Genomic DNA, 12,815 nt, shown 5'->3' on the forward strand with positions numbered 1-12,815 from the left:
TATCACTACTGTCTATCACATATTTCACAAATGTGTTGAAGACATGGATGGGGCTGCAATCATAAAAAGTGTGAAGAGGTCTGGACTGAGCACACAGCCCTGCGGTGTACCAGTGTTTAAAATGATTTGGGATGATGTGTGGTCCCCTATTCTTACCACTTGTGGTCTGTTAGTGAGAAAGTCTTTGATCCATGAGCACAGTGAGGGGGACAGACCTACATTGCAGAGTTTATGGTATGGTCTTCTAATAATGTTCGAACCACAGGCATCTCCTTTACCCAAGAGTGGTGCAGATCTGCTCAAGCAGGCTCACAGTGATAACGTTTTAGATCTAGTCAATCAGGCATTCACAGAACACATGTTGGAGGTGGGTTTTGTGGCCCTGCTTACAGTTGTATTTGGTGAACACACTAATCACCAAATGTATTGTTAATACCAGGTGTGATTGACCCTTCATGCAGTTGGTGACTCCTCTTTAGAGGGAAGGAAAAATCGTAGGAAAAATCAAACCTGCCATGCAAATGTCAATGCATTTTGTACTTGTTGTTTCTTTTCCTACGTGGCCCGAGTCGTGTGTTAGTCAATCTGCTCCCTTCCATGTTGGTTTGGGGCCTCTTGGGTTTGACTGAGGAGTGAATACTCTAGTTCACCAGGACACTTTACTAGTCCTTCTGTGATAGTGAACATGGTGGAATCTAATTTGCACAGATGTAAAAAAAAAAAAGTTGTGTTTTTAATAACTGATGGTTGAGATTACTGAATAAAGCATTTGTATGTTTTCTCAGTAGCGCAAGTGGGTGTGTGTCAGGATGTCCTGTAGATCGGTAAAATAACAATTACAGCAGGTCTAGAATCAGATTAAACTTTATTCACTTTTCTGTGATGTGCAAAAACGGCAGTTTTTTTCTCTGCTGCAAGTCATTGTTCTGCTTTCTTCTGACTGCACTCGTGGTGGAGCTGAGAAGAATCCACGGTGGGGCATGTGCTGCAGAATCGGTGTGCAGTAGAAGTGCTATTGCTGAACAGAAGGTCTATTCCTGATCTTACTGTAAGCACAGAAGTGAAACACACACCATCAAACATCACAAGCCACACTGATGTAAAACACCACAGATTTATTCGTTTTACAAAAATAAATGCAAAATTTCATATCTACATGAAAAGGATTTACAGGCTAAGCACTGTCTGGTCCCCAAGTGTCACATCTGTAAACACGTTGTTTTGTGAAGCACAACACTCCTAGGAAGCTGTAACCTTCATATGGCTTACACAACCTCTGTTGGTGATCCTCATCTTCAGACTAAGATTAGGGACTATAATATCTAGATCAAGATAATCCTGTCATCAGGATTTATGAGGCTTTTCTGTTGTGGATATGAACTTGTACAGCTGTTGTTTAATGGCATCAACACATACAAAGGTATGAAGGGATTAAAGGGGACAGATGTGTTGAATACTACACTTTAAACACTGTATCTGTACACTGTAGATGCACACGACTGTGCTTAATCTCATTAGTGTTATACATTCTATATAACACTATACAGAAGTCTCTTGACAATTTCATGTGTGTTCTCTTATGTCCATAGGCATGTTTGTATTCTGTCTATCCATTGATTTGTTTGCACTGGACATACATGGACATCAGTGGGTTGTGCCTCTTCAGTAATGGTAGACCTTGATCTGATTCTTCTTGTCCAGGCTGAGCTGGACCAGCCCATTGGTGGGCGGGGCAGCTGGGTAGCGTGTGAAGAGAGGCCTGGGCAGAGGTTCAGGAGAATACAAGGGTGCAAGAGAGTGTGTGTGAAAATATGATGCATTCTGTTCCCGTACTGGTTTGTGTGTGATACGTACATGTGTATAAGCTGAGGGGGAGAGAGATTGTGAAAGGATACACATTTGGGTCTTTGCGTCGTGATTCCAGCCACCTTTTGTTGTCGTCGATCAGTCTCTGCAGCCTCTGGCCATCTAGCTCAGAGGAGAGACTACACACACACACACACACACACACACACACACATAATGGAAAAGCACTGTATGAGTTCATCAATTTTCCTTTCAAAATCAACAGCAGCACTGATCCTGTGAGCGAGAGTGAGAGTGAGAGATTGTGACCGAGCCTGCACAGGTGTGCAAGTGTGTGTAGTCACCTTGCTGGAGTGTATCCACTATATGCTCTGGTAGCCCTCATGGGATAGCGGGCACTGGTATCCATGGAAACTCCTAAAATCAGAGCAGTCTTAATACAGGTAGTGCGGTTTAGATTTCTGAAGCCAATTTGACACAGCAGGTCTCTACACTGCACCACCCTTACACTGGAAAAGATCGGCATTATCCTAGCACAGAAAATCAATGTGAAAACTGCTTTTTCAAAAAATCCTTATTCATTGGCATATAACTTTTTTTTTAACTGTAATGCAAATAGTTACTTTCCCTGGTAACAAGTTACTTTTATTATAGAGTAATTCAGTTACTAACTCAGTTACTTTTTTGAACAAGTAGTGAGTAACTATAACTAATTACTTTTTTAAAGTAACGTTCCCAACACTGACCATTAATGGTGGAGTGTAAGAAGCTGTTCTGAGCCACTGAAGAGGAGGCGGGGCTTGGTGTCCATGCCCAGGACGGGGCAGAAGGGAAGGAGGAGGACGGAGGTGGCTGAGGGAGGGGCTGGACGCTCCTCCCAGTGAAAGATTCCAGTTCACCCAGCACTGTGTTCAGCTGGCCAGAGATCTGCTGCAGGGACTCTGCTAACTGCTGCACTTTCACTGGCCTTGCATGTGCTGAAACAGAGAGTGGGAGTAGCAGAGAGGAAGACCAGAGTTTGGGTGTATTACTGCTAGAGAAATAAAAACATCAGATAACTATGAACCAACAAGACCAGAGTGGACTCTAGAGCTGTTTACAGTTATGGGCATATTTTTAGTTTTCACAGTTTGCTTCCTTGCCACCATAAAAAAAAACTGTGGTAGTAAACTTTGTGCCTTCTCAAAATGTCTGCCCGTGTGTGTGTGTTGTGCATGCACATGGAGTGTGTGTCTCACTCGTCTCCTCTTGGCCACACACACCGCTCGTCTCTGACTCTGTGACATCAGAGACTCTCCGATCTCCCACGAGCCGCTCGCCTTCATCACATGACAGCTGAGACAGTAAAACATTGTAAAGCCCAGGTAGGTATTAATGTGGGTTTGTACGTAAGTGTGTGGGTGCAGGCATACGTGTGTGTGTATGTGTGTGTTACCTCCTCTGCCAGTGACGTCTCCAGCTGGCCGAGTCTCTCCTCCTTCTTTCTCAGGATCGCGTGGCCCTTCTGGACCCTCTCCCTCAGCTTCTCCAGCTCACTCACCTCCTACAGCACAGGGGAGCAGAACATCTAAGAGGAGCTATACTCATGCTTCCTACTCTCTCCCATCTGACCTGGCTACATGGCTGTAGGCACTGCAAGACCTAACGTGCTTAGACCCACCACGGCACTGAAACCGTCTAAAGTAGTTAACGATCTCTTAATATTCTCAGATAAAAGGTCAATCACTCTCCTGGTTCAAATCCTACCTGACCGATCGTTACAAATTTGTACTTGAAAATAATGAATGCTCATAAGGATCTGTATTGGGTCCCATGTTATTCTCATTATATAGGCTAGCAAGCATTTGTAGGCATGGTATTAGCTTCCATTGCTATGCAGATGATACTCAGTTATATATATATATATATATATATATATATATAAACAGTCCCTAAAGAAAGTCCAACTTGCTGCATTCCAACTTGAATCCAAGAGCCAGAGTCCTAACTAGGCCTTGAGAAGTGCATCACATTAGTCCTACTCTCTCAGCATTGCACTGGCTCCTGCTTAAATATCAAACTGATTTTAAAATTCTTCTGTTGGCCTATAAAGCATTAAATAGTCCTCCACAATATCCGAGTGAACTCACTGCATACCATAATCCATCTCACCTGCTGCTCTCTCAAAGCACAGGATTGTGCTCAGATCCGAAAACTACAAGATTACAGCCGAAGGCAGAGTAATGTCTCAGTACCCTCATGCCTGTGGTCACCTCCAGGCCCCTCCCTTTAGTTATGCTGCTAGGGATAAGCCTGCTGGAGCCACATGCTAAGTCACTGGCACGTGTGCTATATATATGGAAGTTTAATTTGATTTTACATATTAACCTGCATTCTGTATCTTGACTACATGTTTCTACAAAGACAATTCCATAAAGGAGCTAGAAGATGCTCTGGGTTGCCAGTGGATGTGCTGATGCCGTGGATGCATGTGCCAATACGGCCAGCATCCTACCTGAGGCCCAGCATCCATATTGGAGAGACTGTGACTGCTCAGATAGACACAGGACTATAAATATGAACTTAAAGTTGCTGGGCCAATTGAGCATGGCTTCCCTTTGGGGTCTTGGTCCTCCCAAGGTTTCTTCCTAATCCGCATAGGGAGTTTGTCTCTGCCACACTTGCCCCTGTCTTGTTCAATAGGGATCTGGACCCATGCGCTTGTGACACCATGTTTTGTAAAAAGCGCTTTATAAATAAAACTGACTAGACTTGACGGACCTGGCAGAGAGGCTGAGCAGAGCCTCCTGCAGCGGACCTCTGCGGGCTGGGGTGGGCCGTCCTTAGTGCCGCCTGTCTCGCTCTCAGACAGCTGGTCTGTTTCTCCAAGAACTGTCTTGCTCTCTGCTGGACACCTTCACCTGAGATATACTCCCGCAAGCTAGAGAGAGAGAGAGAGAGAGAGAGAGAGAGAGGAGATTACAAACGAGTATATAAACATATGATAAATACATACAATCGGACAGCCTCCCTCCCCACCCACACCCACCCACACCCACATACTTGTCTATGCTGCGGGAGGTTGTGGGAGGTGGGCACAGGGGAGAGAGGAGGTTCCATTTCCTCCACTCGGAGGGAGCCCTCCACACCAACACAGATCTGTACATGTACACACTCTGTGTACCGTGCATTTGTGTCACCAGAGACCAGTACTGACTTGGTCAAAGCTAATGTGTGTGTATGTGTGTGTGTGTGTGTGTGTGTTTGTGTGTGTATTACCTGAGCCTTCTGTGGAGTTCATCACATCTAGCCTGAAGTTTTTCTCTCTCCTCCATCATCCTCTTGCTCTCCTCCCTCTCCCTCCTCCTTCCCTCTCTCTCTTTATCCAGCTCCTCCCTTTCTCTCCTCCTCTCATCTCTTAATCGGTCCAGCTCTGCACGCAGACTGTCCCGTTCTCTCAGGACACGTGAGAGAGCCTGGGGGACACACAAACACACAACCTAACATAACAGTTCACAATGACACACACACACACACACACACACACCTGGGGGACACACACAACCTAGCATAACAGTTCACAATGAAACACACACACACACACACACACACACACATGCACACACACACCTGGTCACACACACTCACCTCTATCCCCTTCTCAACTTCATCTCCTTCCTCACTCAGCTGTTGTCTCCTCTTCTTCAAATCTGCAGCCTACAGACCAACAGTACAAACACACACACAGATCATTTTATCAGGCAGCTGAGTGACTGGACTGAAGATTCACACACATGCATGCACGCACATGCACACGCACACACACGCACACACACGCACACACACACTCCAGACATGACCTATTCATTTTTTTTCTTCAAAACAGGTCATTGAGTCAGTTAACTAAAATAAAGCAGGTAAAGTACCTGAGCTTGGAGTAGCACACCCACACACACACACACACACACACACACACACACACACACTCAAATAAAGCAGGTAAAGTATCTCAGTTTGGAGTAGCACACACACACACACACACTCAAATAACGCAGGTAAAGTACTTGAGTTTGGAGTAGCAGTTCCTGAGTTTTGAGCTCTTTGGTTTTCATGTCCAGTTGCTCAATCATCTTCTGCACTTCTAACGCCTAAACACACACACAAGAAAAACAAACAAATACAAACAACTCTCACCGTCTTTATACACATAAACACCCGACTGGGTACGGCAGAAGAGGCGTTTTTGCACGTGAGTATCGTATGGGTGTGGGATCTTACTTTCTGCATGTGTATTTTGTGGGTGTGTTGGAGCTGAGAGTCGAGCTGTAGTCTGAGCTGATCCAGCTGGGACGTGTGCGAAGCCTGCATCCTCTCCCTCTCCTCCAGATGAGCCCTCAACAAGCGCTCCCTCTCCACGCTCTCCTGCACACACACCGTGTGATGAACACACACTGGCTCGGTCTCTCAGGTGATCACTGAGCTGTGAGTAAATGAATTCTCCCTGCCACACCTCCTCCAGGTGCTTTTGTCTGAGGGTGAAGAGCTGCTCCTGGTGCTCCTGCGACAGCTGCTGCAGCTTCCTGCTGTGCTCCCTCTGCACCTCCTCCAGGTGCTCATGTCTGAGGGTGAAGAGCTGCTCCTGGTGCTCCTGCGACAGCTGCTGCAGCTTCCTGCTGTGCTCCCTCTGCACCTCCTCCAGGTGCTCATGTCTGAGGGTGAAGAGCTGCTCCTGGTACTCCTGCGACAGCTGCTCCAGCTTCCTGCTGTGCTCCCTCTGCACCTCCTCCCTCACCTCCTGCAACAGACCAGACAACTCACCACACATACACTCACACACACACACACACTCCTTCTCTCTCTTTTTCTTTTCTTCGTCCACGTCCAGCTCAGTCTCCTCTGCCACCCTGAGTTCACTGTCCTGCTCATACACAGACAAACACACCAACACATGCAAACACACATGCATAAACATGCATGTACAGACATTCACAAGATCTGTGTGTGTGTGTGTGTGTGTGTGTGTGTGTGTGTGTGTGTGTGTGTGTGTGTGTGTTTGTGTGTGTGACAGGTAGAGCAAGGTGCTACAGTAACACCAAGATCACGTGAGCACACACAGTGATGTTAGTGGCGCTGTATAAATGTGTATAAAAGCTGGGAACATAATGTGTGAACAACTGCAGTGTAAAGACTACAAAGGTGACAGTGAGCTAAAAATCAGAGCATTATATTCTAGCAGGTGTTTTCACCTCATGGACAGACGCCTTCTTCGGCTCTTCATCCTCCTCCTCTTCATCCATGGCATGGCCGTGGCATGGCTGAGCACACTCCCGCTCCTGGGCCACTAGTTGGCGGTAGTGCTCATCACAGGGGTGGTCCCAGGTGGACTGGCCCGTGGAGAAGTTGAAATAGTATACTTCTCCAGTCACATCCTGACTGGAGAGTAGGAAAGAGAGACAAGCTCATCACATAGCTAAACACACACATAAAAACACATGACATGTAGACAAGCCTAGGTTCTCCAGCACAGGACTGTCCACAAAGGTGTCAACATGTCAACATCTGAAACACTGAGTGGTGTATATTGGGTCTCATTGCTCAGATTAATAGTGCCAGAAGGCCAAGTCTACAAGCAAATCTGCTGCATAGAGTGATGAAATATTAATTTTATACTTTGCAATTGTTAGTTTCGGGGACAACTAACATTAAATATCCCCTGGATCTTGTCTTTGTGTGTTTTATGTATGAAGGTACTGACTCATATAAAGACACCACTGTTACACCTGACAATAAGGTTATAACATACTTCCCCCCAAACCATTTGAATACAGAATCCAAAAATGATTTAATATGTTAAATTGTGTCTGATCTTTCATGTCACATCATACTCTCCAACTTCAAAAATCCTCCTCTGTCTGTTATATTTTCTCTTGCCCAGTCTTACTTCCCAGTCAAAATATTCAGTCTTCTCCAGACTTGCAGTTCCAAGGTCTTTTAAAAAAAGTTGGGCTGTCTAATTTGCTCATCTAATCACCTAGGTCATAAGTGATTCAATGCCCACTTCTTGCAAGCTTCCAGAGAGTCCGTGTGACATTATGACACTCACAATAAAGTCCTGATGCATCCTACTTCTATAAATGGTACTTAAAATTATAACTGAGTTACAGGGGACAAAGGGCCTTGGTAGGTCAGGTAATCAAGAGCCTGAATGAATGAGACAGCATGAATGAGACGTAGAGTTCTTGGAATGGAAGCCATTCCTCAATTAAGGGCACATTAGAGTATGCTTGGATTTTACTAAAAGGAACCAACGCTCACACCAACGCTCACTGCTCTGTGTGTAAGGATAAGAAAACTGGGTGACTGTATGAGAATGAGTTTGTCCTACCAGGGTTTCCAATCAGGAGGTAGTGGGGCTACAATCCCCTCTCTGGCCAGCCACAGCAGCTCTGGCTCCCCATCAGGGTCAATGCCAATTTCTCTGGCATACTCATGGACCTCTGAGGAGGAATACGGATAAGATGAATATACCCACAATCAGTATGATATTTTCAAATCAAGTAAAATCCCACAAATTCAAATAGTTAAGTCCATAATGCATGGAGATTGATTCTATGTTATAAAGTGTAGCTATAGCTTGGACGAACATACAAGAGTCCCAACTGGACATGTGTTGTTAATATTATTATTATATATTATTATTATTATTATTATTATATATTATTAAGTTATTATGTCAACATTATAATTTAGTTATTAAATGATGGAACTGTTGTAGCTTGTAGACTTTATCAATGGTGGATATTAAAGTATACCATTTCAGTAACATATATTAAAGTTTTATCCGGGGTCCTAAACTGTAACAGGTAGTATGCGACAGCTAATGTACCTTGTTCAGATGGGAGATAATTCTCATCCTCTTCCAGGATCAACTGGTCTCCAACTGGTCTCCGAAGGGCATCTGCTGTCATGTTGACTGAACATTAAGAAAAAGATTATGTACTATACGAATAACAGTGCAGTAGACAGATATTACCATATTGTCTGTGGATCACTGTCTCTTGGGGGTTGTAGGGCACACCTGAAAATCCCACAGCAGGTAAAGTGAAACCCAGCACGCCTCACAGTGAGGCTCAAATGCCTTGTAAGTGTTTCCCAATGAACAAATGATTATAAGAAGGGCTATGGTGCCATGTGATGTCATCAGAATGTGGGGAGAATGCTTAAGAATTTGTGATGTTAGAAATCTGTTTCTTTTTAAAAATGTTTATTTTTATTTGCTTTTTCCATGGCCACATGGACAATGTTAACATGGTGGGATTTATGAAAATTGTGCTGAGTCAAAGAAATCAAAAATAACCCATGCTCCATTAATTATATTATTCTGTACACATGAAATAAAGAGCTTGACAGTCATCAGCAGAATAAATATACATGTTATTTTTCTGAACCTTAAAAACCTACTACATAAATGTGTATATTTAATTTTTAATAATTATGAACAAGCCTATGGAAATCCATACTCATAAGAACTAAATCATGGTTTAAAGCAAGAAATTTTCATTTGACTGAAAATTTTTCCTGGCAAAAGACAATGCCAGCAATTACTGAAAATGTGGTGTAGTTGGCCTCTTTTGCCTAATTCTACACAATAAACACATTTATAAAGTATATTTATCTAAACAGCCTGTGTAAGGAGAGAAAAGAGAATGAACATCTGAGCAATAAATGTACATAAATGTGTATTTAATGGGAGTTATCTGGGGGTCCTCTTCCAGAAAATGATTTAAAGATCAAGTCAAATTTAGTGAATCCTGGTGAGTTTTAAAAGGTATGAATCTCTCGTTTTTATCAGATTCACCATCGCAAAAACATAAGCCGTAAGATTACCTGCTTTAAGTAGGTATGTTACAAAAAAATTAAATGTCCAAAAATGGCAAATTTAAATCACACCACTGGATAGAGCTTTTAAATACAAACAGAACAACACCATCCATGTTAAGCCTGGTTTAAGCCTTTATACTTGACGCAGCACGAGTGGCGTGAGCAGCGCGAGGGTCCGCACGCCGAAAATGACGTAATCGCGGTGGCTCAACCCGTTACAATTTCAAGCATTTTAAAGTACTTTAGCCTAAATTCCAGCACTACTGCAACATTAAAATTGGTCAGGTAAATGTTCATTCCCCTGTTTTTGAGGGGTGTTTCTTTATACTACCACATATCGCTTCGGACAACACTGCAAAAAGAATGTGATGCAGCAAGTAGCCTCCGCCGTTCGCGCAGGTGTACAGAGTCGCGCACTACGGTCACGCCAGGCAGGAGGGGGTAAAAACTTTTCTACTGTCCGCAAATCTGAAGGCGGAATGAACCGCAAGTCAATCAAATGACACCGCCGTCATCCATCCAGCGCTGATGAGCGCCAGTGAGAATAATATTTCGGCCACAAAACAGATAGCACGCGCGTGTGTGGTTTATTATGATTTGACGGATTTTTTCCCCAAAAAAATCAAATGACGGAAATCCGTCGTAGTGACGGAGAACTTTAACCCATGAACTAAATATACTGTCTTACATAGAAGTATAAAATTATGTACAGTATATGAAAATATATTTTTCTCACCTGGTGTGTCTACGAAGTTCTTCTGTTCCTGTTCCTGCCTTGGCTGGTCACTTCTCCTGGGGTAAAAAAAATCTCCTGGATGAAAAATTAGAAAGAATAGAAAGATAGAAAGATCTAGAAAAAATAGATCTGGGAAGATTTGTAAGATTTGTAAGGATTGTAGGATTGATAGGATTCTCAGATTTTAGGATTGATAATTCTCAGAGCCAAATGTCATGCGACAATTTCTCAGCTTTTCAGCATCGAAACTGAATCCAAACATTCCACCTTCCCAACCAAACATTCTAAACCAAACATTCCAAAGTTGAGTAGCACGTGATATGACAATTTCCTATTTTTTTTAACTAAAACACCAAATCAGCCAGGCTGCTACAATAACCTGATGCAGCCTGGCTTGTACCCAAAGGGTTCATACCAGAGACCGTATATCAGTAGCGAACCGTGACCATTAAACCTGGGCCCGCTCCCATCCCCCCGAAAAAAAAATGTTTCCTCTCCTAATTAACTACAATAAAGAAAAAAACTGAGACGACAGTACAGCTTTAGACACGCAATAAACAGTAATATCTGTACTAGATAACTTCTTAAGAAAATAAGGTTCCAACAAAATAAGGTTCACAGCTCCGTGTTCCTCGGAAGCGGAATATGTAAACAACGCGCACGAGGACGTCAAAGGAATGAATCGGAACTAGCTAGTGGTGGTACGCTAACGACAGCTAGCGTCGCCACAGCGGGCGGAAATTATCATACAGTTAAGCCCGCCCACTAAGAGGGAAGATATGATTGGTCAATTTTACTGTCATTTGAAACTGGTATTGCGCTGAATTATAACTGCCAGGCCCTCTGTAAACGAACAGCGGGCATCACAGTGCTGATAGGGGGAGACACAGACTCACAGGCTTCCACTTAACCCCTCACCTTCCAACACAGATTGAATAGACACGGGTGAATAATTTATTTGCTTATATTTTTGTAATTGTTTAGATGTCGATTGTCAAACTGTAAGTAGATAAAATAAAATTGGATAAATTATATTATATATATTTATGTTTTAAGAATATTTTTAGGCCCTCTGAGAGGGCGTAGAGGGCCCTGACGGTTCCCCACTGAGCTGCAGATGTCACGTTGAGGACCCCGGCCCCTCCCTTTTGGGCGTGTGTAAACGTTGTCCACGTGCTCTGTCTGCGTTTTCGGAACTCCGTGGTGATAGCTTTGTTGTGTGAATAATGTGTCTCACCTGTGAATCGTCTCGTAATCACATGGGGCTAATGTGGTCTGTCTATTTAATGTGCGCTCGCGCAGTGTCCTGTGCTCGTCGTTGTCTAAAGTCTACACGTTGCTGTGTGTGTATATCTCTGTTCTCTGTGCGCTATTGCGCAATATCTGTGAATAAACTAAAAGTGACGTCAGTCCAGAAGGATTTCGTGTCTCGTCCTTCGTCCAGCCCCGAGCGTCACAGAACGACGAGCCGTGTGAGACACCATGCCGGGCTATGCCACCCGACCGAAGAGGGGCAATCGAGCCAGCAAGCGGCGCCATCGCGACTCTTCTCCTGGCCAGCGCTGCCAAGCCACCGCCAACCCCGAGCTCATGGAGCAGGACCCGCTATGCGCCTATATGCTGCGCATGGCTCGGGAATCCTCCGTCCCCGAGATAGCGGACAACTTCCTCGAGCAGGCACGGCGGATATGGCGAGAGCGACACCCCTCTCCTTCCCGCGAACCCTCGCCTCTGAGGATGGGGGCGTTCGTGCTTGGCTCGACGGAGAGCACTCCAGAGAGCGAGTTTGGGGAGGAGGATTCGCCAAGCGAGGAGGAGGAGGAAGAGGACTATCCTCCGTCTCTAGGCGAAGCCTCCACCGTCGACTACGGTGGGGAGGGGGAGGAAGCCTACCCTCCGTCGCTAGACGATGTCTCCACCGTCGACTACGGTGAAGAGGAGGAGGAGGAGTCAGAGGAAGAGGACTACCTCCCTCCGCCCGTAGTTCCCTCTCCCCCCGTCGAGGAGGGCGAGGAAGAGGGCGAGGAGCAAGAGTGTGACGAGGAGGAGTACCCCTCCCCGTCGGACTGCTCCGCATGCCCCGAGGAAGACGGTGGGGAGGAGGAGGAGAATGGGGAGTACCCTCCGTCCGAGGGCTCCTACACGGAGGAGGAGGAGAGCCCTTCCCCCTCGGAACTGTCCGCCGGGACGGCGAAGAGGAGGAGGAGTCCAGAGGCGGGTTCATCCCCCGAGCTCTCCCCAGCCAGCGACATGGACTGTTCCCGGGGTGGCAGCTCGGGACAGCCCATGAGCTGGAGCCGTGGCAGTGACGAGGAGATGGAAGCGGAGGAGGCCACTCCCACTGCCAGGTCCGGAGGGAGATCCACGGGCGAGGAGGGTTTCCCGTACGGCCCACCGAGGGTTGGGACCAACC

General features: G+C 45.3%; 1 protein-coding gene across 1 annotated transcript; it reads right to left on the reverse strand.

Annotated features, from left to right (window-relative positions):
- Positions 1 to 846: 846 nt before the first annotated feature.
- LOC143477883 (uncharacterized) lies at positions 847 to 8,758 on the reverse strand. Its single transcript, XM_076976740.1, has 16 exons — positions 8,672 to 8,758; positions 8,171 to 8,282; positions 7,032 to 7,218; positions 6,296 to 6,703; positions 6,064 to 6,207; positions 5,850 to 5,933; positions 5,434 to 5,502; positions 5,065 to 5,261; positions 4,567 to 4,726; positions 3,242 to 3,349; positions 3,045 to 3,141; positions 2,553 to 2,783; positions 2,151 to 2,223; positions 1,896 to 1,985; positions 1,638 to 1,759; positions 847 to 1,046 (listed from the first exon to the last, which is right to left on the reverse strand). The coding sequence occupies exons 1-15, from the start codon at positions 8,751 to 8,753 to the stop codon at positions 1,663 to 1,665; spliced, it is 2,139 nt and encodes a 712-aa protein (XP_076832855.1). The 5' UTR covers positions 8,754 to 8,758; the 3' UTR covers positions 847 to 1,046; positions 1,638 to 1,662.
- Positions 8,759 to 12,815: the final 4,057 nt, after the last annotated feature.

The sequence above is a fragment of the Brachyhypopomus gauderio genome, chromosome 16 (assembly GCF_052324685.1).
Source record: "Brachyhypopomus gauderio isolate BG-103 chromosome 16, BGAUD_0.2, whole genome shotgun sequence".
Lineage (NCBI taxonomy): Eukaryota > Metazoa > Chordata > Actinopteri > Gymnotiformes > Hypopomidae > Brachyhypopomus > Brachyhypopomus gauderio.